Source organism: Triplophysa dalaica, chromosome 8 (genome assembly GCF_015846415.1).
Source record: "Triplophysa dalaica isolate WHDGS20190420 chromosome 8, ASM1584641v1, whole genome shotgun sequence".
NCBI classification, from domain to species: domain Eukaryota; kingdom Metazoa; phylum Chordata; class Actinopteri; order Cypriniformes; family Nemacheilidae; genus Triplophysa; species Triplophysa dalaica.
The window spans coordinates 4,479,161-4,507,140 of NC_079549.1; the positions used below are offsets into that span (position 1 = coordinate 4,479,161).

Sequence of the window (27,980 nt, forward strand, 5' to 3'; positions counted from 1 at the left end):
ATTACCATATCAAATTCAAGCCATTGTTCAGTATACATGCAGATAGCATATGCCTGCCTATAGGGGAATCTACCCATTTGTAAAACTGTGGTCTGACAAAAATGGTCAAGACATTTTTTGACCATATGGCCTCAATTCGACCATAAGCTTTGCAACAAAAACAATGATTTCCAGATGGGTGATATCCAATCATTCTCCCTCACGAAAGACACAATAGAAGCATAGAAACAGAGAGAAAACATGGAAAAGGGACATTGAAATTTGAACTTTGTCATTCCGGATGTTGCACTGACAACAATTTGGAATCATTCTGGAGACAAAACATTCCACCAGAATCCTTCGAGAAGTTACGGATGGATGAGAGAAGCAGTGTGAGGGATGGATAGACATAACACTGGGGGAGTGAGATGGGAGGAAACGAAGGAGAGAATGGACAGGACTCGGATATCTCACGGAAAAACACATTAAGAAAAACTGCCAAGCTCGGAAACTGTGAAGACTTGCAGATTGAGGAAGAATTGTTCATTTCAAATCAGAAATCTGAAATTGTATTACATTATGTCATTCCTAAACATAATGCATTAAAGTAAGTCATATCTACAGTCACTGCATTGAATTCACCCAGCTGCATATTCATTATAATATCTACTTTTGTGTTCAGCAGACAGAATGTCATACAGGTTTAGAATAACATGATGATGATAACAATGAGGAATTATCATTTTGGGTGAACTATTCCTTTAAAAACCCAGTGTGATGTTATCATAACCAGCATACTCTAGTGTAGTTAGTATCTCCATCAGGGTGTGTCATCAGGTTCAAACTGACAGGTCAGCACATTTCATATGTCTGGAAAAGCATACTGCCTTACAAACTGTTTCTGTATTATGCACTCTATACTATACTCTATTCTTTATGCTTGACTGTATGCTTTAAAACCTGGAATTAGTGAATATATGCAGTATTCAAAAGAAGAAGATAGCATTTGGTGCACCAAATAATGCAATGCTTTAGAATTTGCAATGTGTGACAATTAGCAAGGAACATAATATCAGCAGGGATTTTTACAAAACAACCTATTTTCATTTATAAATTATGAAACAATTATGAAAATGTAAAAATTGACCACAACAAAAAAGTCAACAGTGCATGCTGTCAAGTATGCAGTATGCTACGTTCCATAGCCTCAGACTCAGACAGTCAGCCAAACAGAAAACTCAACAGGTGCCAGTCATTCTGAGTCATATCATTGGTCAGAGTGTGGGAAAATGACTTGGTCTTAAGAACAACAGATACACCACAAAAATGAAATATACGAATATAGATCCTCTCTAACTACTACCGGCTGAAAAAACACATGATGCTTTCTGAAGAGACTGAAAGTTGTACTTGTTCTGGGTAGTTGTCAATGCATTGCTAGGTGGTTGCGAAGATTTTCTGGTTGGTTTCACAATAATTGCTTGATGACCATAGCCCACCTAGTCTTTTGACTTATAGGCCAGTCCGCAATTACAAGGACTCCGTGGTTTGACTCTTTCAGTGTAATTCTATAGGATGTTTTTCACTCATTTGGGCATAACATCTAAAAAGAACATTCGATGAAGGTTTGAGTAACTTTACTGTTCCACAGAATCAAGGTTCAGACACTTTGGCAAAATGAGCAGAAACAATCCTCCTGTCTCAGATCACTGCTGCAGTATATACAAATTCATACGGGGACAATTTAACTGGTATTCTGAAGACAAGCAACATGCCCAGCTCTGCACATGCAGAACAACACACAAACAGAGAGAGAAAAGAGAGAGAGACAGACAGAAAGAAATGGAAGACTAGAGCAGCAAGCTGACTAGAAAAGGAAATGAGAGGCATCCGGAAAATAGTGAGCATTGTGAGATCTTCACATGTCTTTGTCTAAACTCCATGGGTGCAGATAATTATCACAGGCCCTCTTGTCTCTAAAGCACCACATTACCAACATAAAAAGCATTGAGGAACATGAAATCTGATTATTTTGAGTTTCTGACAGGCGGCACTTCAATCAGTATCAAAAAATGTGTCTTCAAATTTAGATTTTAAAGAAGAAAGGGGGTTAACTGTGTGATGATGAGGACAAGACTGGAATGTTTGCAAGTTCAAAAGGAACACATCAGAGCCATAATTGACACGAAAATGAACCACAGTCAGAGATAGCAGAGGATGAAGATGTCATGCTCCATCCACCATTGATTCAGGCTGTAGATACTAGATAAGGTCTTGTGTCTAGTGTACAAGACATAAATGAAAGAGCTTAAGTTTTGGTCTGACACACTGTTGTTATCTGTATAATCAGACTGTAGTGTCTTAAATGTGTCTTCTTTAGCAGTAGCCCTTCTAACCTACTAACTCTCATCACGGCATGGGCAGCTGACAACTGGGCGTGCTCTGCTGTTTTTAAAATAATGTATTGGGTGGCAGCACCAGAACTCTCAGCATGTGGTCATAAGAACCATGCAATGGTTTACTTTAGTGCTACATGCTTTAAGTAATGCGGTCAGAGGATTTTCTGCATCATTAACAACCTCCATCAGTGCATAGAAAGTCAATTATTACATATTCACAGAGGGGGTAAAAATGTGAGTACAGGTTTGGCTATAGGATACTGACCACATCTTTTAAACTTATGCAGTTAATATTGCGAGACATTTTGAAAACAATCAAAACCATTAGAGAAAGTCTAATTGTTTCCATTAAAAAATATATTTTTGCTGTTTTGGGTATTATTGATATTGAGTTGACACAGGGTGCGCCCGTGGGTCAATACTCGTCCATATTGCCTGATGCGCTTGTGGAGACATGCGGTGTGGAGCCTGACTCAAGTGTACAACCAAGGAACGCCTTCAAACGATTTCAAAGCAATGGTCAGACACACGCTGTCTGACCGTTACACCGCATCACAACCAAACGCGATGCAATGAGATTCCTGCATAAGCAATTTGATTGTCTATACAGAACGCACAAAAGGGGCGGGACGCGACCATCAATCACAAAACACAGCCAATCAGAACAATTTTTCTCTCTCTGCACACCCTGTCACACCGCGGACGTAGAGTGCAAATAGATAGCGTCCTGTTCTCATGACTCCAGTGATGCCTCACCGGAGGCTATGCTGTCATTTCTAAAATAATCTAAATGTATCTAATCAAATGTATATAGCCTGTCATCTTCCATGTTTGCGATTAATATTCATGAGGTGCAGATTGTACATCGAATGAGATCGTTTTGTGGGCGGAGCTGTCAGCCGCAACGTCGCTAAAATAGAAGCGGCCATTGCTCGTTGCGCAGCGCTGTCGGGGCTCGTTAGGACAAAACCCTTGATTAACATAGAAAATATACAATTTTATCGTGTGTTACGGCGTCGCATCGCGTCTGGTTAGGACACGGTGTTAAACTGCGTTCAGATTATAAACGACTTTGTTGGTCCAAGTCGCCTGTGGGCGTTACCAGAAGTGGTTGCCTGAGTGAAGATATCCACTGATAAGGTTAGCTCTACCTTCTTTCTATTGGCGGTCCACTGATCACGTTAGCTCTACCATCTTCCTATTGGCTGTCGCTTCTGAAAATCGCTCTTCATTGTTTGAAGAAGACGATTTCTCAACTTTGTCGCGATGCCAGACACGCCCATCCGGTCACCAACGGTTGCGACTGCTCGTTTCGCCGGAAGTCGCCAGGTCTCCATTGAAATAAATGTCACTTGTAATCTGAACGCATCTTTATTCTGTGTTCACACCAAACGGGAAACATCGTTTTCATGGCTCTTATTACTCGTGAGTGTCGCGAAAAACAATGGGGAGTGTCTTCACACTTCAGGACGTGTCGAACTGTAGGCATCAATGAGCTCGTCGCAAGAGTACAAGTTGAATTTTTTCTGCTTGTGCGGAAGATGTGACTGAAGTGTGTTCGCGTCGATCGCGGCACCCGATTTGCGCCATTCACGTCGTGCAGCGCGTCATTTGTGTCTTTGAATTTACTTTGTATGTAATTTACTTGTGCAAATCACTTAATTTGCGTTTGGTGTGAAAGCAGAATCATAATAAAAACACCATCTATAATCAGCATTAAAAACTTGATTTTCACCAAAGAGGGACTACCCTTATGAACAAAATTACATAATTTTAACTCATTCAGTTCTACTTAACTGCATCATATAATGGGTATAAATGTCTTCCAAACCAAAGAAACAACAAGCGGAATTCACCAAGGTAATTACCTTTCCACACAGCGTACTTGGAAGCACATTATACCGCAAGGCATGTTGAGCAGAAACACTGAGTCACTGAGGCCTACGGAACATTTTGTTTGTCAAAAGGCCACATGCTCTGCTCGGACATGTGACAAACTCATGTTTTCATAACTCAAAGCTCAATTATTTTTTCTCTCATGAGCTCTTGAAGCATTCTGGATGTGAGCACATACACAGATAAAGCATATAAGAAGAACCATGAATGTAAATATTTAGGTTGAATGAGAGCATTTATCATCCAGTCTTGTGAGAGATCTTACTGATGTAAATGCAGATGAGTTGAGTTTCAACACTCCAGGGATTGGGTGAATACTGCAAGCGTGTGACGGAAATGTTATGCTTCTTACCATATTTGTAACATCAGGTTCCAAAGCAATTGTGTTGACAGTTACGCCCACCTTACTTGCGTATACATTTGGGCGGTCTTAGTCAAATCATACCACAAACTGATGTAGATTTGTGGGGTGTGGTTACACAAGGCGTTTCGGACAGGTCTGGGTGAGCAATCGCTTTTACATATAATGCATCTTTTGTTCCGAAACTTTCATTTTGCGATTTTATGTGTCTAATGGGCAACTTATAACACACAAAAGACACATAAAACACGTATTCGCCCTGTATGACCCTTTTTTAACTCATATGTAATGCTTCCTTAAATGCATCTTAAGTATATTGCTCATTCTAAACTTATGATACTCACACACAAGGCACAAACAGAACACCATGCTGAGGTCAGGAGGGTCGTTTTTGGAACAGGACATGGTTGGCAACGCTAAAATTCATTCATTAAATGCATGCTGCCTACTACATTTATAGTCCATCTAAACAATATATTTAACATCTGTAACAAACATATATTTCATAAATGTTTCAGGGTACTGCATGTCCATATGTGATTTACTTTACTGTACTTAGTGTAAGACGCACAGCAAAAGTTTCTCTGTAATATAGGTCTTCCCTTCGGAACAACTTTACATCCTGCCTTAGTCCCTCTAATCGAGCACAATAGATTTTCCCCCAATTGTTTTTTGCTTTTGACCAAGCAGATTATTTTGGCAAGAAATGTAGCAGCTTTTTTCCTGTCCTTATCACCCACAGACATATTTTGTGTTCCACCCCTTCAGGTTGATATAAAGTGCACACACTTCACGTGCACTCTTATTCTTGTGCACCACCTCAGGAACCACACTGTGACCATCTATTACCCCTTCCCTTATATGGACACTGCTGAAATGCATCCATTTGATGAATGTAATATTATATTTTTTACTGAAAATATCACTAGTACTATATGAGAACAAAAGTAACCGAACCACCGTAACATGTAGTTACATATCTAATTGGTTCATTTGGGAATATGGTATATTATTCAGCACTATCTTTTTCTTCTGTTTCTTACCAAAACTTTTATTACAAGAGAAAATTGTCACAATATTAAAAAACTGTCCAAAAGTAACATCTTTCAAGAGGCCAAACCTACAAATTTGATTGAGATGTTTTGAACGTTCTGTTAATGCAGTCTTCCTGCTTTTTAAAACCTTTTTATAAACAATTTTCCTATAGGGGAAAACGTGTGTGCGATGAATTTCGATCACAAAAGTAAGATATACAGTATAGTTACTATATAGTCTGCTGTAAAATAACTATTCAGTGGAAAGACATGAGCATTGATGCACTGATTGCATCGCTGCCGGCGGCTAGTTTGTATCCTCTGACACTTGCTTCACCTCACATTTGTTCTTGGTCTTATTATTAGTGTATTTTACTATCGTTACATATCACTGTCGTTGCCGAATTATTTATAACTTTATATTTTAAACCTATATTCATTGAAACGTAACGCCGCTAGCATATTAGCGTGTTAGCTTGCCTTCTGTTTACATTGTGGAATATCATCTCCCCCTATTTGTCTTGTGTGCTAACTGTTTCTCTTTTTAAGTGTATATACTAAGACTCATCAAGCAACCTTGGTAAGTTAGGATTGCACTTCATACCCGGTGAGTTATGGCTTCTATTCCTATTGTTGTTACTTGCACCTCATGTCATATGTTTAGTTTAGCCTTCTCTGTCAGCGGCGAGGGTTTTACATGTGATAAATGCAGGGAAGTAGTTAGGCTGACGGAGAAGATTTTAGAATTAGAGTCTCGCATCCAATCTTTATTTGAGGATAGTAAGAGTGTAAGAACCGTAGAAAACACTTCGGATGCGAGCAATGTTAGCGCACACAGCTCGGTTCCGGTTGAAAATCCCCTGCAGCTGGGAAACTTTGTGACGGTGAGACGGCATAGTCGCAGGACAAAACATCACTCAACCGTTCCGATTAAAGTCTCGAACAGGTTTGCCCCGCTCAGTGACGCACCGACTGAGAAACCTGCTGAAAGTGCCCTAGTGATCGGTGATTCTATTGTCCGGAACGTTAACATAGAGACACCAGCCACAATAGTCAAATGTTTACCGGGAGCCAGAGCGCCTGACATCAAGTCAAACTTAAATGTGCTGGCTAAGGCTAATCGTAAATACAGTAAGATTGTTATTCATGTCGGCACAAATGATGTTAGACTCCGTCAATCGGAGATCACTAAAGATAATATTAAAGAGGTGTGTGAGCTCGCAAAAACGATGTCAGACACTGTAATATTCTCTGGCCCCCTTACTGCTTACCGTGGTGATGAGATTTATAGCAGATTATCATCACTAAATGGCTGGTTGTCTGAGTGGTGCCTGCAGAATAATATAGATTTTATAAATAACTGGAAGAGTTTTGAGGGCAGACCTGACCTGTTGAAACGAGATGGTCTCCATCCCTCCTGGGATGGGGTTTCCCTCCTCTCTAGAAATTTGGCACACAGTCTTAATAATGCTAAAGTCTGACTACCTAGGGCCCAGGTCAGGAAGGAGACAGAATGGCTTAACCAACTGTCTGCTTGCCGTCTCGCGTTACAGAATACACAAAATATACAACATGTAATAATCCCTTCTTACAAACAACATAAAATAGAGACTGTGTCTGTCCCCCGGATTAGCAAACATAAGATATTGCGTAAACCTCTTGAAAGTAATTTAATAAACGTTAAACAAATCAAACATGAACAAAATACAGATAATCAGCTGTTACGACTCGGATTGCTTAATATTAGATCTCTCTCAAATAAAGCACTTTTTGTTAACGATTTGATAATCGATCATAAAATAGACATGCTTTGTTTGACAGAAACATGGCTAAAGCCAGATGATTTTATTACTCTAAATGAATCCGTTCCCCATGATTATTACTATAAACACGAGCCTCGTCTAAAAGGTAGAGGGGGAGGTGTCGCTGCACTTTACAAGAATTCTTTTATTACCTCTCAGAAGTCTAATTTTAAGTACAGTTCTTTCGAAGTCATGGTACTTCACGTATCGACACCTAATACTAAGGACAAAACATTTTTAAAATTTATTCTAGCTATTGTATATAGGCCTCCAGGGCACCACACAGATTTTATTAAAGATTTTGGTGGGTTCTTATCAGAACTAGTACTGGCCGCAGATAGAGTCCTTGTCGTCGGTGACTTTAATATCCATGTAGACAATGATACAGATGCCTTGGGACTGGCTTTCAAAGACACTCTTAACTCCATGGGCGTTAGTCAACATGTGTCAGGACCCACTCACCTTCGTAATCATACTTTAGATTTAATACTTTCTTATGGTATAAATGTGGACGATGTTAAAATCGTTCAGCAGAGTGAAGATATTTCGGATCATTATCTGATATTATGTTTGCTTCAATGGCCTACGGCTGCAAATCAAACTCCTTGTTACAAATATGGTAGAACGATTACTTCAACTACCAAAGATGCGTTTCTCGATAATCTGCCTGAATTGTCTAAAATATCCAGCATGAGTAATAACGTTGACGATTTTGACACTACTATTGAACATTTTAACTCTACTTTCTCGGAAATATTAGACACAGTTGCTCCTCTGCGTTTAAAGAAAATTAAAAATAGCAGCCCAACACCGTGGTATAATGAACACACTCAGACTCTAAAAAAAGCATCCCGTAAAATGGAGCGCAACTTTAAGAAAACGAATTTAGAGGTATTTCGTATAGCATGGAAGGATAGTACTCGAAATTACAGGAATGCAATAAAAACGTCTAGATCCGCCTACTTTTCAACACTAATAGAGGAAAACCATCACAACCCTAGGTTCTTATTTAACACCGTGGCTAAATTAACAAAAAATAAGTCGTCATCGACGTCAGATTCTGATTATCAGCATAACAGTGATGAATTTATGAACTACTTCACAAGTAAAATCCAAGATATAAGAGAAAAAATTATAACAATGCAACCTGTAGTGAAATCCGCTGAACAAACTAACTACAGCACCCCTAAGGAGAAATTGCAATTATTTTCTACAGTAGATCACGATGAACTGTCTAAAATCATTAAATCATCTAAATCATCAACATGCATGCTAGACCCTATACCTACAAAACTACTGAAAGAAATGCTCCCCGAAATTATAGATCCTCTTCTTAGTATTATTAACTCATCTCTGACATTAGGACATGTGCCTAAAGCATTTAAGGTGGCTGTTATAAGGCCTCTTTTAAAAAAAACCAAACTCGACCCCAAAGAACTAGGGAATTACAGGCCTATATCGAATTTACCTTTTATATCTAAAGTTCTGGAAAAAGTAGTTTCAACTCAATTATGCTCCTTCCTCCAAAGGAATGACATTAATGATGAATTCCAGTCTGGATTTCGAGCATGTCACAGTACAGAGACTGCTTTGATCAGAGTTACAAATGATCTGCTTTTAGCGTCTGACCGTGGCTGTATTTCGTTATTGGTGCTGCTAGACCTCAGTGCTGCATTTGACACCATTGACCACAGCATACTTCTACATAGACTCGAAAATTACGTCGGCATTAACGGAATAGCATTGAAATGGTTTAAGTCTTATTTATCCGACCGTTTTCAATTTGTAGCAATAAACAATGAGGTGTCCCGCAAATCACAAGTCCAGTACGGTGTACCACAGGGCTCAGTCTTGGGACCCCTGCTCTTCGCATTATACATGCTACCTCTAGGAGATATAATAAAGCGACACGGAATTAGCTTTCACTGTTATGCTGATGATACTCAACTTTATATTTCCTCGATGCCTCATGAAACCCAGCAGTTTCATCGAATAAAGGATTGCATAGTTGACTTAAAAATGTGGATGAGTAACAATTTTTTACTACTAAACTCGGACAAAACAGAAGTGTTACTTACTGGACCGAAAACTGCTATGCGTAACAACCAAGAATACTGCTTAACGATTGACGGTTGCTCCATAAAATCCTCGTCATCAGCTAAGAATCTTGGCGTTGTATTTGACAGTACTCTCTCATTTGAAAGCCATGTCGCCAACACCTGTAAAATTGCATTTTTCCATCTTAAGAATATATCTAAATTACGTCATATGCTGTCACTGTCAGATGCAGAGAAATTAATTCATGCATTCATGACATCAAGACTAGATTACTGTAATGCACTTCTAGGTGGTTGCCCTGCGGGCCTATTACAAAAACTGCAACTGGTTCAAAACGCGGCAGCTCGAGTTCTTACACGTACAAAAAAGTATGAGCATATAACCCCGGTTCTGTCAACCTTGCACTGGTTACCTATAAAGCATCGCATTAACTTTAAGATCTTGCTTATTACCTATAAAGCCCTACATGGTCTAGCGCCGCAGTATTTGAATGAACTTCTATTGTATTACAGACCACCACGTACATTACGCTCTAAGGGGTCCTGTCAGTTGGTAATACCTAGAATTTCAAAATCAAGTGCAGGTGGTAGATCCTTTTCTTATCTAGCGCCTAAACTTTGGAATATTCTTCCCTGCACGGTCCGGGAGGCAGACACACTCTGTCAGTTTAAATCTAGACTAAAGACTCATCTTTTTAATCTTGCATACACTACACCTCCATAATATTAATCCTCAGAGGATTTAGGCTGCATTATTTAGATCAACCGGAACCAGGAACACATCCAACAACAAATGATGTACTTGTTGCATCAAAGAGTGCAGAACAGTACTCTACTCTCAGCCAGTCTTGTCTCTTTGTTCCAAGGTTACCGCAGGATGCAGTTCATGCCCAGACCTGATGGCAGAGCTGAGAATGGGAAGCGGTGACCTGACAAGTGCTAAGAGGATAGAGCTGGATAAAGGACGCGACAACTTTGTTTTTTTTCTACAACATTTCAAATGCTATTAGATTGTTAATGATAATCTTTAATTTTTATATTTTTATTAAGCCTTGTTGTGCAAGCACTGATGAGCTTGTGCAGAGGCAGCAGCTTTTGCCAGAGGGGAACTGGAATCCCCTGGTTGGGCCTGGGTTCCCCTGAGGTTTTTTTTCTCGATGGGAGTTTTGGGTTCCTCACCACCGTTTGCATATTGTTTTGCACTATCTGCCTGGCCGGGGGGGCTGCTTTAGAATTCATACTTGTATTAAATGTGTCTCATGTACAGCTGCTTTGTAACAATGAAAATTGTAAAAAGCGCTATATAAATAAAGTTGAGTTGAGTTGAGTTGAGGTATACAAATCTTTCATTTAAAGCATGGCATTTATACATCTGTAATTACTACTGTAAAAATGTGCAAAAAAATACCATTCTTAATATGAGGACACATATTGTTGTTAGGTATTATATTAAGGCCCAGAGACAATCTGAAAACTTGTTTTACATTTTCTTCGTTTACTGTATTATAAAAGGAAAATATGTAGAATGGATTCAAATATAGCTCAACACACTTCTTAACTCTTATAAAACAACCCCCCCCCTCGAAAAACTACATTTACAGTAAACACACCAAATGCTGTATCACCCCTAAATAGGGGATTTTATTGTCTGTTCCACATTAAAAAATCTTAATCCTCTTGAATGTATTTACACAACATTGCTTAAAAATTGGATGCTTTCTACAGTGGGTGTAAAGACAAGTGTACAGTGAACAATAAAAGCATATTGAGTTTTTAACAAAAACCTAATTGATGTAAATTTTGTACATTTCTACTTGAAAGGTGAAAACGTTATGACTATTCTGGGTCAAATCCATGTGCAATAATAATATACACCATATTATCCTTACGCTCTATACAGTGTTGCCCCCAAATGAGGTCACTTACAGGCAGTTTTGTGTAAAATAATCTGAAAAAGTAATGAATTACTTATTAATACTTATTATTTATTTAAATAACTAATTACATATTCAATAGTGTAATTACTGTACAAATTACTTTCTCCAAAAAGTATTTAATTACTTATTACTAATGACTTTCTATATCTTACATCAACCTTGATTGGAAATGATTCAAGGAGAGACATGAAAGACTTATTTAATTAATTCAAATAAATAATAACTACATAACTTATTCTTATTAACTGAAAAGCATTCATTTTAAAGTTAGACTTATAATTTTGATGTCATTTCCACTAGTGAATATTTTACACATGATTTACTTCAAATACATCAGAAGTAACTGTAATTAAACTACAGAAAAACAAGAGTTGCCTAATTACCTTACCTTACTCTTCAATGGAAAAGTAATTCAATTACAGTAACTAATTACTTAGTAACTAGTTACACCCAACACTGCTCACAGGACCATACCCTGTACCCTGTGCCCAGCATGACAAATTACTGCCGGTCTAAAAATAGGTTGGCCTAAATCTAAAATCACTACACTCCTTGTACTGGTATAATGCACACACATTCTGCCCTTAGTGGAGTCACAAGTTTATGATCAGGAAAGCACAACATCTGATAAGGCTTTAGACAATGTGGCTTCTTATATTCAAATAAATCAAATAAACATTATATGTAAAACAACCAAATGAAACTCATCACTGGGTTGTTTCAAACCTGTGTGACTTTCTTTTTGTAGTGTATCTATGTGAGGATTGACCATCTTAATTCAACATCATTGTTGAATATATTACACTTTGTGATGGATCCATCACACTTTTCCACATTTCCATATAAGGAAACTGGATGTGGAATGGGACTGCCAAGCCTTAAAATGAAAAAATATAGAATATATATATATCCAAGTCATAGCAACAATGAGCACTTGGGTGTGTTGGGTAACAACAATCCACATAGGTTAGTTCTTGACCCAACAATTGAATTTTTCCTTTTTTTATTAAACCATGAAAATAAATCAAAATTTCGATCAGATTGCATAATTACCGATTTTTTGCTACGCTTCTATCTGCTACTTATTTAGATACTTGTATTACTCAGGAAGCACTTGTTTTACCTTGATCTACTATGGTAAACATACAACAACAATTTTGGAGTGCCTGGTCAGATTTGGCGTTCTGGATTCTGCATAAACATCATGTCCCTAAATAAAGATAAGAAGCTTGAGCTATTAGCATGATGCGGTGAAAGGTGTACTGTATATAGTCTGAAGCTGAAAGCTTGTAGCCACAACAAATATACAACATTGACCATGGATCATACTGGGGAATAACCCACTGTAAAAATAAAGAGACCTTGTGCTGAAAACTATAATAAAACATGAATCAACATCTGTTTGGCATTTTAGAGGTAGTTATAAAACTAAAAAGATTTTCAATGTTCCTTTGCAAGTTGTAGTTGTAGTTGGCAAAGTAGCTTACATTTTGGTATGTTCCTTAAAAAGAGCTGCCATAGATACAGCATTAAAAGACTTGAAATATAAAGTGTTTATATGTATAATCTTTAAGAATATCAGAACCAGAATGAAGGTAATTCTTCATAAATGAACTTTTGTGCTCCATGGAAGAGAAAACATACTGAAACTTTTTATCAACACACTCTTTTGGAAGTCATCGACTTACAATTTATGAAGCAGATGCTTATATGAATTGTGTAGCCTAAATCTATGTGCCAAGCAAGCATTGTCATTGTTTTAGTAAATAAAAATGTACCCAAGCTGTCACTGGAAGCGATACAGTGTGTACAATATACATTTGGTACCTTATGTACAGTGCCCTCCTCTAATATTGGCAACCTCGGTAAATATGAGCAAAGAAGGCTGTAAACAGAAATCACATTGTTTCTCGTTTTGATGTTTTATTAAAAAAATCTACTATTTTCCAACATTTAATTGAAGGAAAAAAAATTTAGGTAGGGGGAATATCACATTGTAATTTTTTTTTCTCCCATACATGTTGGCAACAATTGTTGCCACCCTTGTAATAACATTCTGCAACCTCCATTTGAAAGAAAAACAGCTCTGAGTCTTTTCAGTCTGATGTGGTTTTAGAATATATTGAGAGTCACCCGAGTCCATCTTCTTCCATCTCCCTCTTCTTCAGTTCATCCCAATCATTTTCTTTAGGGTTCAGGTCAGGGATGGCTATAGCAGGCTCAAGATGTTGTGCTCAGTGACCCATTTTTGGTTTATTTTGATGTTTATTTTGAACCAATGTGCTGATGGATTTTTTTTTTCATTTTATATCACCATAGTTTATATTTGGATGAGATTAGAAGATTTGTTTCTTGATCAGTGTCCCAAACAATTTGTGGTGATAGAGGTACAGTTTTCCTTTATATTTATATATATTTTTTTCTGACACTAAACTAAAACTAATTTCTATTATTCTCCATCTGTGATCTTTGAATGGTCTTATGCCACTCAAAATCTTATCCTTGCTGTGCATTAAGAAAATATAGACATACATTCTCTTTCAGGCAGATTTGCAAGATCTCAAGTCCAATTACACTTCTTTTAACACTTCCTGGTGTTGGAAATGGGATTTTTTTTGTTTCAACCATTTCGTTTTTAATCCGAAAATTTAAATATTAATGGGAATATACTTGGGAGATATTTTACTAATAAGAATGTCCAGGGGTGCCAATAACAATGTGAAATTCCCCCTACTTCAAATTGTTTTACTTCCATGAAATGTTGGAATTTTGATGTAAAACAATGCAGATTTATTTTTAGAGCCTTCTTTGATCATATTTGCCAAGGGTGCCAATATTAGTGGAGGGCACTGTACCTCTAGGTACTAATATGCACTCTACAGGTGCAAATGTGTACTTTTTAAAAGAGTACCTCCCCAGTGACCGCTTGGGTACATTTTTATCTGACAGTATAGCTGTTCTTCAGAAAGATTGCATATCACAGCTACCCTTAAATAAATGAATTAGGTTATAAGCTAAAGGAGCATTTACAGGTGGCTGGCAAATGCCCTACAGCTCTTTGAACCTGCTGTGATCGCGGCTGGTGTGAATGGTGCCAGAAATACATATCAACATGTGGATCAGCAAAATAAAGATGTGATCGTGGTAAAATCACCCCATAGTGTAAGAGCTGTACTCATTCATTATAACACATAAGAAACTGTTTATTAGTAAACCTACACATATAATATCATATGATGCTATATGCAAAACATAGTTTTACATGTTGGAATTGACAATTTTGTTCAAATATGGATGAAAGGAGAACTATCCACTACTATTTTACCAGAATAAATACCCACAAATGGATATTCCAATATTAGTCAAATGTAGTAAAGTATTATATAGAGCCTTAAAGGAGAATGGTAAAATGAAGAATAATGTTTTAACAGGTATTTATTTAAAAAACTGTTAAAGGTTCAAATGTTTAGGAATTGTAGTAGCCTACAAACGGGACACTCCCACTTTGATGGTCTGAGTTGAAGTTTTTTCTACTTTGTAGCACCAGGAGTGATGCACAAATAATACACCTCAATCTGCACTTTTCACATCTTGTTTACAAAATACATTAATAAACACTTACTGCGTTTACGTCTGTCGCAAGGATAAGGACTGTAAGGCACACCGACAAACATCTGCAGTTTAAGAAATAAAGTAAATATACGTGTTCACAAAAACAAAACACATGTTTCTAAAACACGAGCTTTTACCTTAATGTGTTCCAGTGCTGTAGATGATTGTCACCCTCCATCCAAGCGTACTAACAGATGAACTCTCTCCCAGTGTCCTATTACTGCATGCTCAATGTCCTTAAAGTTACAGATGGACTAAAGTTAGTAACGTTCGCAGTTTTATGTCACGTTTAAATAGATCGGCTCTTCAAGCCCGGTGCTCTTGCGTTGATGGCGCACTATCCATGCAGTTTCACATATCTCAACGTATCGTTATTCTCTAATGCGTTTTAATTATAATAATATCGACTTGAGCTTATTGATGTTACTAATAAGCTATATCTTTTCCAAAAATGAAAGTTTAGAGAAGCAACGAGTTTCTTACCACGATCCAGCAGACTCCTGGCGCACGCGCTCAATCGTGCGTTCACGCTTTGGGAAAGTTCGTCGTCCTACCTAAAATCCAACCTGTCTCAGTTGTATTTTAAGGATATTTCTGATCTTCAGACATATACGTCCTCTAACAATGCTGAAATGCAAGTGATAGTTTTCTAAACAGGGTTGTGTCGTGCGTATTGATGGGTGGTCGTGCTCCTGACAGGGGGTGTGGTGGGCTCATCTACAAGACTTTACTTTCAACAACAGGCACATTACGTTTAGAGCAAAGATGCAGACAAACGCATAGTTCAAGCTCGGTAGAAGATAGGCAACATTTGCTTGAAACGGAGAAGAATCCGTCAATAAATTGTCCTTTCGGACATTATTCAAAGGCGTGAAGATGCGGCTTTTATGTGGCACTCTTTTTCTTCTGACAGTCTCATTGAGCATAGACGAGAGTACAGCTAAGGTAAGTTCAAAAACAATTTGCCGATAACTTTATGTTGTAAGTTATTTAATAAGTGCTGTTGACCGATTTATGGTCCGTTAGAAGCTCGCGAAAGGGCGCGCAGAGAAGTGCGTAAAAGTCGTGCGCGAGTAGCTCAAGTTCCAGTATTTTTACTTGCAAACATTTTCACTTGACACATAGACGACAAAATAATTTCGTGAGTGTATGTAGCCGAACATTTTTAGGATCAGCAAACGTGAATTGATCAGTTATCTTTATAGTGCTGATATATTCAAAGAGTTATTAATATGGCCCACCTCCATATACCTTACTTTATGTGTAATAGTATGAAGACTGTTTGGAAATTTTGCATTTTTACTTGTTTGCTGTCTTCCTGACCACTTCACTTATCTAGCCAATGTCTGGGGCATAGTTTGGTTAACTTTTGTGCTTTTTGCAGACTTAAACCATTTTATTAATACAGTGTTGTATACAGTCTAATGTGATACAGCTCTCTGCTGAGGCGTTTCTCTCTACACTTTATATTTGCCACTCCTTTCGGTGTCATCTGGGGGTTGGATTATTCCTCTCTCTCTTTTTCTCTGTGAACCTCAGAAAACATTTTTTTAGCCATCTGAATGTTGTTTTCCTTTTGTTGAAGGCATTTCACCAGCCAATACACAGACAATGTCAGATTATGAATGAGCCCCACCACACATTTGGTTGAAGAGAATTAAAAATATGCAGCTTGTGTTTTTGTTGAATTTTTACATATATTTTATTTCAGAGAGGGGGAATTGTATTAAGGACATGTTTTGTGGGGGGTGTGGCTGTGGGCGGGAGTCCAGTGAGAAGCATGTGCAAAGCATGGACTCTTGACGGCACAGGTGTCTGGGTGATAAGAGTGGAGGATGATTTATGGCCATAATGATGAGAGAAATGCACAAAACTGTAACTTCCACTGACAAATAGGATTTTCTTCATTCATACTTCAATCCATTTATACCTGCCTTATTCTGTAGTGAAATATTGACTGTTTTCTACAGTATTAGTTTTTTCAGTGATATAACCTTTCCTATTTTTGATAAAGTAAATAACAATATTATTGTAGGGTCAGCCTTTCATTGTCTTAGAGCCTGTCAGGTTACCAATCATGCCTTTTGTGACTGGCAGAAAAGTCATGATTGTGTATAGGCTACTGTGCTGTTAACATACACAACAACAACAATAATACGGAAAACAATAACATTGTTTTTCCTCAATTGTGTGTGACAAACACCAAAAGGTCTAACCATTTGTTTTTATAGTTGCTGCTGTTATTTTAGAGAAGAGTTCCCAGGGTCATTAAAAACCTCAAACCTAAAAATTGTTATATTGAAGGATTATTTAAACTTTTAAGTGTTTGCCGGGGTGTCCTGGGAGTCTGAATGTTTGTTAAAATGATAGTTGGACCAAAAATGAAAATTCTGTCAGCAAACTCGAATTTGAGTTGTTCCACATCTGTATTAATCTCCTTGAGAAACATATTTCGAAGAATGCTTGCCAAACAGTTCTTGAACCCTATTGACTACCATAGTTGGAAAAATTTATATATATTTTTTTTGTTCAGCAAACAGTTTTGAGTTACTTTTGACTACATAGTAATAAGTAATTCTAAAAGTACATAGTAATTCTTACTATGGTAGTCAATGGGGTCCAAGAACTGTTTGGTTTCAAGTATTTGTCCATATATATTTCAACCAAAGAAATGTATGCATATTTGTAACTTCTATAGTAAGTATGATAGAATTCTCATTTTTGGGTGAACTATCCCTTTAAAGATGACATTCATGGATGATTAAAGATACAGAATAATTTTAGGACAGCCATTCTGTCTTCCTGAGTAGATTGGTGGTTGAAAATTCAAAGGGTAAAAGTTATTATCAATTTACCAAATCAGTGCTTTGCGTATTCTCGATTCTATATACATTAATGGAAGGCTGGTGATCCAGATGAGTTTCAGTTAGCTCAGCTGCATACCATTTCTTCCATGCTTGTTTATCCACTGTGATTCTCAAAAGGCCATGGGCCCACATGTCTACACTTCAGCTTCCATCAGATTAGTGGGACTGTCCCCTAGCACACTTCCTGTAGTTAATTCATTTCATTAGGTTGGTCGCACAGATTAGATACCCCACTTGAATGTAATGAAAGTGAACTCGGCAACCCTATTTGATTGTAGTAAATTAATCACTGAGTAAACTCAATCACATCAAAAACTACAAGGACCTTAGGTAAAAATCAGAAAATGAATTATGAGTGAATTGAATGCTTAGAAGTTTGTTGAGGTAACGTGTTTGAGAGCCTGGAAGTGACAACCATATTTTAAATAATAGTTCACCCAAAAATGGAAATTCTGTCATCAGTCTTACCTTCTTGTCTTTTCCATCCTTTATGACTTTCCTTCTGCGGAAGATAAAACAATATACTTGAAAGAATGTTGGAAACCCAGCAATGAAGTGAATGGGTACCGGCATTGGTTGTTTTATTGGAGATGCTGCTTTTGCACATGAAGGACTTGAACCATGCAAAAGCTTTTACTGGTATTGTCTAAATACACACACGTCACCTAAATGTTACACCAAATATTATTATCACACCCTGTGTTGGTGAAGGAAATTCCTCTGTTGACATATGTGCAGTGTGTTGTATTTCTGACCGCCCTGGCCCTTGAGACTGCCTGTGAAAGTCGTACGTGTGTGGGTCGTCTATCTAATTCTTGGAAGTCGCACATGCTATGATGGGTGTTAGTGGGGAAAAGGAGAATGGATGAGGTCCAGTTGGAGGGAAAATGTTACAAACTGTTCTTCCTTCACCAGATCAGGCTATTCCAACATCTCCCGAGAGAACGGTCGGAATGCCAGTACAGAGGAAGCAACAGTTACAACTTTTTATCTCTGTTCCTTTCACCCTTTTCTCCCCAGCTTACTTCACTTCTTTCTCATGCCATGAATACAATCATATGAGAATTAGTTTGAATGTGTGAAAGAAAGCTTTAAATGTCAGTCACTATAGCTTTTTTTACATTTTAAATAAGAAAAGCGTGTTTCTATCGGTTAAATTATGCTCGCTTAAACTGATTTTCTAAAAGGAGAATGTTTCTTGAGCACCATCCAACCATGTTTCGGATATCCTAAATGCAAAGCAGATTGCAGAAAAGTCCCATTTCATCTTAATTTAAACACTCAATTGTGTAGTGACTGACCACTCTTTTCTTCCTAAATTGAAAGAAAGTAGCAGCCACAGAGGAAAACGGTGGGATAGTCATATAATATCGTAAATTGTGATAATCTCATTTATGTTTACTTCAAAGTGCATTTCATTGACATTGCCGGTAATTTGACAAGGAAGTTCTAAGTGAAATGCTATACTGCTATAACATGCAGTAATCTGATCACACACACACGTACAACTTGTAAAATGCTCTTTAATAGAGTGTATGTGTGTTTGTCTTTCCCTGGGTGGTCTTGAAGCTGTCACTTGTCTTTATGCTCTGAACCTATTGGAGTACAGCCCAACAATTGTAAGTCTTGTCATTATGTCAAGACTTTACTTAAAAGATTAACTCGATGATGTGTTTACTAATAAAGCACTGACTTACACATACACATTTGTTATCGCTTAAAAAGTTGTGCTTTTCATCAGCTGTAATGGCGGCCCATGATCAGAACTGTTTGGTATTCAAAGATATCCTTGAAAAAATGATACAGATAATATCGTTGCTGTCCTTCCAAAACCTTTGATGTCCAAATGAGCTGTTTTGGAGGAAATGGAAAAACACTGTACTTATTGTCCCAATGGTTGAATAAATGGACAAACCCATCCAAGGGTTGAAAGGATAATATTGAAATTTCACTTAAGGTATGGGAATAGCATGTGAAGTTAAAGGGCACCTTTTTTTAGACTATTTGGACTGGTGGGTCCTCTGATTTATGTGATGTGCACTACACAGTCCTAACAGGGAAATTCTTTTTTCTGCATTGTTTAAATCAAGGCAAAGATTTATTCAGAACAAATGCTTTATTCCACTATTTAACTAATAGTAAATCACATCTATTTCACATTCTCAGAGCTTTTAATTGCCTTATTACACTGTGACTGTAGAGATTGGTCACAGTTTACATGGAGTTCCAGGTCTCAGGGTTCCTCAGCTGGAATGTGGGCTGGACCCGGGCAATACCATAGCAGATCCTTTGGTCTTACCCTCGGGAAATCAGCTAGCTCTTTTGGCTCAAAATGCATGAGACACCCATCTGCCCTGTCAGTCAAAGGCATGTGGAGCGATGACTCAGGGACAATGCCTTCATCAGATTAATATTACTCTCATGATGAAAATATGAGTATTATACTGTCTTTCATAATATTATTACTACATCATTGTGAGAGGTATGTTTGAATTTTTAGGTACAATCTTAAAAATTAAAGTTGCTAAATGATGGCAAAGTAAGAATTTTTTTTTGGCTATATTATTGCATAAAGGAACATCTGCATAACCTTTTTGTTTTAACAAAGGTTCTTATTGTGGGAAAAGACCCGTCAAACTACCAAAACTTAAGAAAGATATGCAACTTTTAAGAACCTTTGACTGAATGGTTCTTTGGGATGTTTTTTCTAAGGCATAATTGTTTAGAACCTATTGTAGCACCCACATTTTTGAGATTGTATTCTCTCACTTTGAAAACGTTTCACACCATGTATTCACACTTTGTTCTGGGTGGTTTGTTTATGCAGCTGTTTTTGTCGGCCTCAAAACAGAGAATAAATGTTCTGACTATCTGCACCATTCCTACTCCAGGCCATAAAACCTAGCGAAAGATACAGCCCTGTCTCCTGCGCACAGTCCCTTTAACACATTTTTTTCACATTTGAGGTCTTAAGACCCCGTGAAAATCACAATGCAGCTGTTGAGCAACACTCTTCCAGAAATGAGGTCAGGTTTAGGAACTATATCCACAAGTCGCAAAATCTGAAGGTCTGTGCAACCCTAGCATGAATTGATAATGGAAGCAAAGAAATCTGACCTTTTGTACAAATTAGTTCATGATGTGAATGTCACAAATTATGGGATTAAGTGATTGTTGGATAAGGGACCTATAATTGCACATCTTGAATGTTTATTTTTCAATGTACTTTATAACTTTCCTAAGTACTCTATTACATCTTTCAGAATCATTTAATTTTCTGTTTATTTTAAATGTTTTTCCAGGTCTTTGACTCCACTAAAGGGGATACTTCACCAAAATAATTAATTCTGTCACCAATTACTCATCTTCGAGTTGTTCCAAATCTGTATACATTTCTTTCTTCTGATGAACACAGAGAAAGATATTTGGAAGAATGCTTATAACCTGACAGATTTCACAGAGCCACATTTGACCAGAATTTTCTAGAACAAACAACTCAAATTGTCATCACTGTTGCAGATCAGATGATCCAGCCGAGCACTCAGTCTAAAAACACTGATGACGATGTCAGCATGAGTCACCGTGAAATGATCGCATATGTTTATAAACAAATAATTCCTAATTCATGTGATTCCAACAGAACGAGGCAGATAATAGACGACTCTGTAGAATCAGGCCTCGGAGAGCATTTATAAGTAGGCCTAAAGGCTTCTGTGCAATTTTTTGGAGAACAGATAACTATTGTTTATGACAGCCTCACTGGCCAGCGCTCTGAATGCAGGGTTTCAATTGCAGTTTGATTTCTTTATCGCTTTATTGTTCAGTAGACCAGCAGGGGTGGGGATCATGCATGGTTCACATAAGGCTCCTTACTACATACACACGAAGCCAGGACCTGTGGGTGTCTGTTTCTAGACTTGACAGATATGGCTGTAGTCCTTTTGTGCATTGTCATATTTTCGTGTGTTGGATTTCAGAAGAGAGTAAAATGAATTTGGCATTAGTCACTGCAATCTCTCTGTATCTGTTCTGAAATCACTGCTGACATGACTTCAGCTTGACACAGAAAAGCCAGAGCAAACGATAAACAAATGATAAACTTTGACTAAACACAAATTTCTGTAATTGGTTGCTCCAACCCTTGTTGTGCATCATGGGGCATTTGTTTACAGTTTTGATTGGCACAGTTTGTGGAACTTGTGCCAGATATCCACATGGCGCAGTTGTATTAACATTACACTAAAAAACATACTTGTTTCAGTAGCATGATTTTGACAATGTTATTAAATGTAAGCGACCTTGCACGATTTGATTTTGCTTAAGCATTTCTATGCATGTGTTATGATGGGTTTTTTTTGTGCATAGCTAGGGTGTTATTCATGGTTGCTTGGTTATTCTGGTTGATTGATATAGATTGTTGCTTTTTGGCCCAAGTTATAATATTCCAGCCTTTGCCTCGATGATATTCTGGGCCCTAGATATAAACACAGATAAAGATGTTGACATGTTTTTTATATCTCAGCACATGATGAGAGGACTGAAACTCTCAAGTTAGACTAAGCATAGACAATTATAATAGTTTACCCAACAGTTTCTTTATATACTGTATTTAAAAATAGAAAAATCTGAGTGATTGCTGTTATAAAAGCCCTTTGAAAACCATAAAATGAAGATAAATTAAAAGTGTGTCGCTTGACAACCATGAGCAGCCTTGAAGAACCAGTTCACCCATTACAATCCTGTTTTCATTTACTCACCCTGTTTTGTTACAAGAATTCCCCTAAATATATTTCTCTTTGTTCATTAGAACAAAGAAATTTATAGATTTGGACAAACATTTGTTTTGGGGGGTGAACTGTCCCTTTAAGTTTAGATAATGCCTACCATGGTAAGGGAATTAAACATTTACATGGCTCCTTAGAACCCTCCATGGTGAAATCACTGTAACACATATTCTCCCCTTGCTTTAAAATAATCCTGCTGCTTTAAAATAAACATCTGGCGACGAAGTACCTTTGACACACACTCCGTTCCGCACCTTAGAGGATGTTGTGGAAGACATTTTATATCATCTGGAAACCTATCAGACTGAAAGGAGACACAGATGTTATTTTAATTACTAAACCCGAAGCACGTCTGACATGCAGCCCCTAAATATAGTGCAACTACAACGGCTGTTCCAAAAACACAATAACCTGATGTGCCATCCCAGTCCTTCCTGCTCTGTTTTGGACATCAAGTGGAGAGATTTCCTGTCTCTAAAACAATGTAGGTTTATTGTTTGCTTACGCAAGAGCTGAGGAAAAGTCATGAAATTTGGCTGAGGAAGTCGTGATATTCTAAACTTTACAGTAGTTGACTTGTGTAGTATAAATTACTCATGTAAAAGAATGACACTGGGTGATTCCTGTGTTAACCACGTCCAGATGTGTCTCTCGAACGGTGAGATATAGCAGAGCATGAACAGCGATGGCATCTTCATTTGTCATGTGAGTGTGTTGCCATACTTGGCCTTGCATTTCTGTATTACCTGTGCGACCATAAAACCAGCAGAAAGCATTTCCACACCTTTCATCTGCATTAGTTCTCTTGAGGCCAAAAGGGAAAGAGCAAAAACTTTTTATGGCTCTCACACTCCCATAAGACTTCACAAACGGATTGCTGAAAGCTTATTGGCTCAAAACTACAGTTATCAAGTGATTACACATTTAGAAACAACATAAATCAATTGATCACAACTATTGGATTATATTGGTTTTAATGGGAACCATAATAGTCTCTGTTGGTCTCTGCTGGTGTGTGTTGCATCTATTGGTGGGAGGTTTTCTGGCAGATGGGCAGGAATAGAAAACCATTACATTTTACTGGAATAATGCACAAACACACTGCAGTAAGACATTTTGTAATGGTTTTAATGGAAAAAATCCAAATGATTAATGATAATATTTTAATGGAAACTATTAGAATTTCTGCAGTGTTTTATTATAGCTAGGATGGTAATGATTTGAAGTAACAGTGGTGTAGCAAGTCAGTACCTGGCCTATATGCAAACATTTTAACGGGCTGCTCTCTCTCCGTTTGCGAATGCGTTCCGCGGGGCGGGCTTCCCCTCTGTCCACTCACGATAATTTTTCAGGCGTTCCTGTCCATTCGTTCGCAATGGGCCCCAGTATTCATGGCTGCGGCCACCCCATCCCCCCGAGCCCATATGCACCTGCATAACTTATGTTCATAAAAGTATAGATTTACTGTGTATTTAAATATAATAACATATTTATTTATTAAATATCACATTCTTTTTCCTGTTTTCCATGAACAGTCCTACTTTAAACACGGAAACACTCATTCTTCTGTGGCCTGCACCTTGTTTTGCTCAGTTTTATTATAGCGCATTTTGAACAGTTGTGTTATTTCTCAGCATTTTGCTGTCTGCTTACCACCTTTCTCTTTTCTCACGTTTCAGGGTTTAACTGCTGTTTTTAGAGTCTGGCCTGTGTACTCGTTCCATTGGGATCTCACTGTGAATTTTCTCAGTGTCTCGCACTTTCCCACAAGAAAAGCTATTCTGTGCAAATGCTTATACGTTCACCATCCTCTTTTTGAGCCTCAAACAGTGTGTGTTGTAAATTAGTCAAACTATCAAATGACAAAAATGTGAATGTAATTAGGTTTTTGTATAGTACTTTCCCATGCAGTGCACATGAATTCAGGACAGCGCTTCCATGTTCCATCGGGTTATGTTATGCCTTTATGGATCTGTCTATAGTACCAGAAGTAGACTGTTTTGAAAAATGAAATTTGTTTCACATAATATATAGTAATATAGCATTTGCCTGTGGTTTAACAATAAACACAGTGTCATGTCTAGTTTATCCCACGTCATGTGTCTACCTCAAGCTTTTTTTAATTAGCATTAATATCTAAAACATGACAGATAATTCATGAGTTGTTTTGGTGAGTTCAAAGGGACTGTTCACCCAAAATTGACAAATGTGCCAGAACACACTCGCAAGTTGTTCCAAAACTGTATGAAATTTGTCGTTCTGCTTTGAGGAATATGTGAAATCTAGAAGTTCTGGGGCACCATTGACTAGTACCATATATTCATATTTCAGTAAGGTTTGTCACGATAAACCGATGATAAATGTCACGTGATTTATGCACAGTTTTTGAGGGAAGTACGAGAAAATGGTGCTGCATCCGAAAGCCAGAGGGCACTCTCATGAGGAAACTCCAAATACGCAATGCAAAAGAAGACCATTACATGTTCCGAGTAGTTTTTTTGTTTCCTACTATGGAAGTCAATAGTGCCCCATAACTGTTTGGATACAAACATTCTTCTAAATATATTTTCCGTGTTCAGTGACACAATCAATTTTACACAATGAATAAATGACGACAGATTTATATTTTTTGGGTTACTTTATCCCTTTAAAGTTTCTGTTTCCATAAAAATAAGCGTTGATTACAAAAAGGCCTCAAAACTCAATCCTTCATATTTTTTTGTTACAAAACAATCTTTTAAATAGGTTTAGTAGCTTGATCATATTACATGCATCCTCACATGTCTATGTAGCACAGAGACATAACTGTAGAGTAAATGTGACAGGCTATCTTTGCATGTGTGTGCATTAACATGAAGATGTTTTCTTGACACAATGCTATTAGTCTTTTTTGACAGCTTGTGGACAGAACATAACCATAGTCTTTCAGCATCCTCTTAAGGCAGGGAAACTCCTCCATGGCTGAAGGATTAGTTTGGGAGTTCCTTCCGTCTTCTGGTTGTGGTAATACTCCTACACAGAGAGAATTGGTTTCACAGTGCAATGATTTGATGAGTCAGAGACAGGGAGGGCTGATGTGGTGCTACCTCATCATTCATCAATATTTATGCTCTGTCTCAAAAATGAATGTGATGAATTGTTGTCCTGCTTTCTGGCTCAATTCATTAGTGACTTTCATATAGTTTGGTATGTTGCTTACCTAAGCATGATACTTCAAAATGCACAAAGATTAGATTTTTTCCCCTCTTTGTCCACCGTGTTGGAATTTTCTGCAATCAATTATGGTATTGGCTTTGCAGATGTAGAAAGTTTACTAGGTTTACAAAGTTATAAAAGCCTTACAAACACATAATTCCACACAAATGAAGAAAATCAACATCAGCGGTGTAAAAGACATGGTTAAGGGTCAGTGTACAGACAGTGTACGCTTGCATACGTCGGATAAACACGACCCAGGCTGGACGTGCCCCCCAAAAGGTCGTGTGACAACTGAAAATCTCTCCCAGCTGAAATGAAATGTTCAGGGGTCATATTTTTCAACCTCCCCTGATTCCTCCCAGAATATGCTCTTCATAAAATGTGCTTGACTGTGTGAAGGAATGTTTTGAAGATTTTATGTTAATGAGATGATTTATCTTTCGCATACTTTCTCAGACAAGTAAGAATGTTATGGGAGACACTCTATGCCCCTAACATGTTTATCGGTTCCTTGCGGAACAGCAGCTGTTGACAGCTTTGCTCTCTTGTCGGTGGATGGTTTTCCAATGGAGTCATGACATGATTATTCAGATTTCAATAGCACTCTATGCTTTCTTTTAGGCAGAGATGGTGCATGTAACACTTGTCGTTTTTTTAGAATTCAGCGCAGACAACCAACTTAGTTAACGCTAGTACAAATTGCTCTTGCTCCACATTAGAGTTAATTGATGACTACATGAAAATTTGTTGAGTCTTTACAGATGTTTAAAAATAGTTGCAACAGCAGTGACAATTTAACTTTTAAGCCTTAAAGTTTTTTTAAGGTTGTTAAGTGTTACATTTCCACATTACCAGTTAAAGGTGCAGTTTGTAACAATTTTGCAGTAAAATATCCAAAACCACTAGGCCAGTGATATATATTTTGTCTAGCTGAGTACTTACCGACTACTTGTAAATTGGGAGAAAATTGCCATTCTAAATAGTGACACGAGGCTATGCACAAACTATTTATAGCACAAACAACATTTGAAGTGAATGGGTGAATTCCATTGAAACAGAACATGCAAATTAACTTCGTTGTTTTCTGTTATTGACGTGCATACGTTTAACCCTTTCACGCTTAGAGTCACTTAAGTGAACACTTATTCAAAAATTGATTTCTTGTCTATGCATGGGTTTAGATGGGATAGTTGCACATCAGCCACCTATGACAAGCAATTTAAGTCGTAATCCAAATAAAATTGTCGTTAAAATACATAAAAAATGGCCAAGGTTGTCAGTTTAGACATTTAAGGGTTATAAAGTAATAGAAGAATAAGAATGGCAGCACAGCCACTTCTTTCTCACATAATCCTAAAATCAAGCCTGGTATTGCCTCCTACGGTACATTTGAACTTTTTATTGGAAATTTGATCCTCAAAATGTACTCTTTAAATCTCAGTTGGCTGTTTTTAACTTCTCATTCTAATATGATATATTAGGACCCACTTTGAGAGTTTGTGTACATGTACATATTTGCGCAAATGTATGTTTCATGTGTCACACATTGTGCTGAATGTAAGCAGAATTGTGATCTGCTATTGTCAGTAATATCCAGACTCTGGTCTTGATAAGAAGAGTCCTGAGGAAGAGTCCTGACAGGAAAAAAAACACTGAAATTTCTACCCTGGATCTAATATGACTCATGGGAAAAGCACTGTGGGAAACAGAAAGAAGTGAAGAAAGGTGGACAGAAATATAAAAAAAAATTCACAACCTTGGCTAAAAACAACTACAGCGTGCTTTTAATTACGCTATACCCTGGGGTAAATTAGTGAACGACATGCTTTCTATTACAGGACATCTGGTGTGTGTTTAAAAGTGTATGTTTTCTATCTGCTATGAATACCTTCTATACGTTAGTGATGTTCCACTGTCAAAATACAGAAAGCACTGAAATATAGCAAATCTGATGGCCCCACCCACAAACATTATTGTCATGCAACTTATTTAGTGGGAGTGAAATATTTCGGAAAATCTAGAGCAGTGTTTTATTGTTTTCTTTTTATCAAGTA

The 27,980-nt window shown here is 37.5% G+C and overlaps 2 protein-coding genes across 3 annotated transcripts in view; one reads left to right on the top strand and one right to left on the bottom strand.

Moving 5' to 3' along the window:
* The window catches only part of col4a2 (collagen, type IV, alpha 2), a 79,644-nt gene extending 63,927 nt beyond the window's left edge, over nt 1-15,717 (bottom strand). The window contains exons 1-3 of the mRNA XM_056754487.1: nt 15,561-15,717; nt 15,215-15,313; nt 15,088-15,139 (exon numbers count right to left, since the gene is read on the bottom strand). Coding sequence (XP_056610465.1) covers nt 15,088-15,139; nt 15,215-15,255 — 93 coding nt within the window. The 5' untranslated portion in view covers nt 15,256-15,313; nt 15,561-15,717. The remainder of the gene's footprint in view (nt 1-15,087; nt 15,140-15,214; nt 15,314-15,560) is intronic.
* An 80-nt stretch (nt 15,718-15,797) lies between these two features.
* Nucleotides 15,798-27,980, top strand: part of col4a1 (collagen, type IV, alpha 1) — a 50,536-nt gene continuing 38,353 nt past the window's right edge. For both annotated transcript variants that reach the window (XR_008907289.1, XM_056754488.1), the window contains exon 1: nt 15,798-16,022. Coding sequence is in view for 1 of the 2 variants with exons in the window: in XM_056754488.1 (XP_056610466.1) it covers nt 15,954-16,022 (69 nt within the window). In the remaining variant the exon portion in view is untranslated. The remainder of the gene's footprint in view (nt 16,023-27,980) is intronic.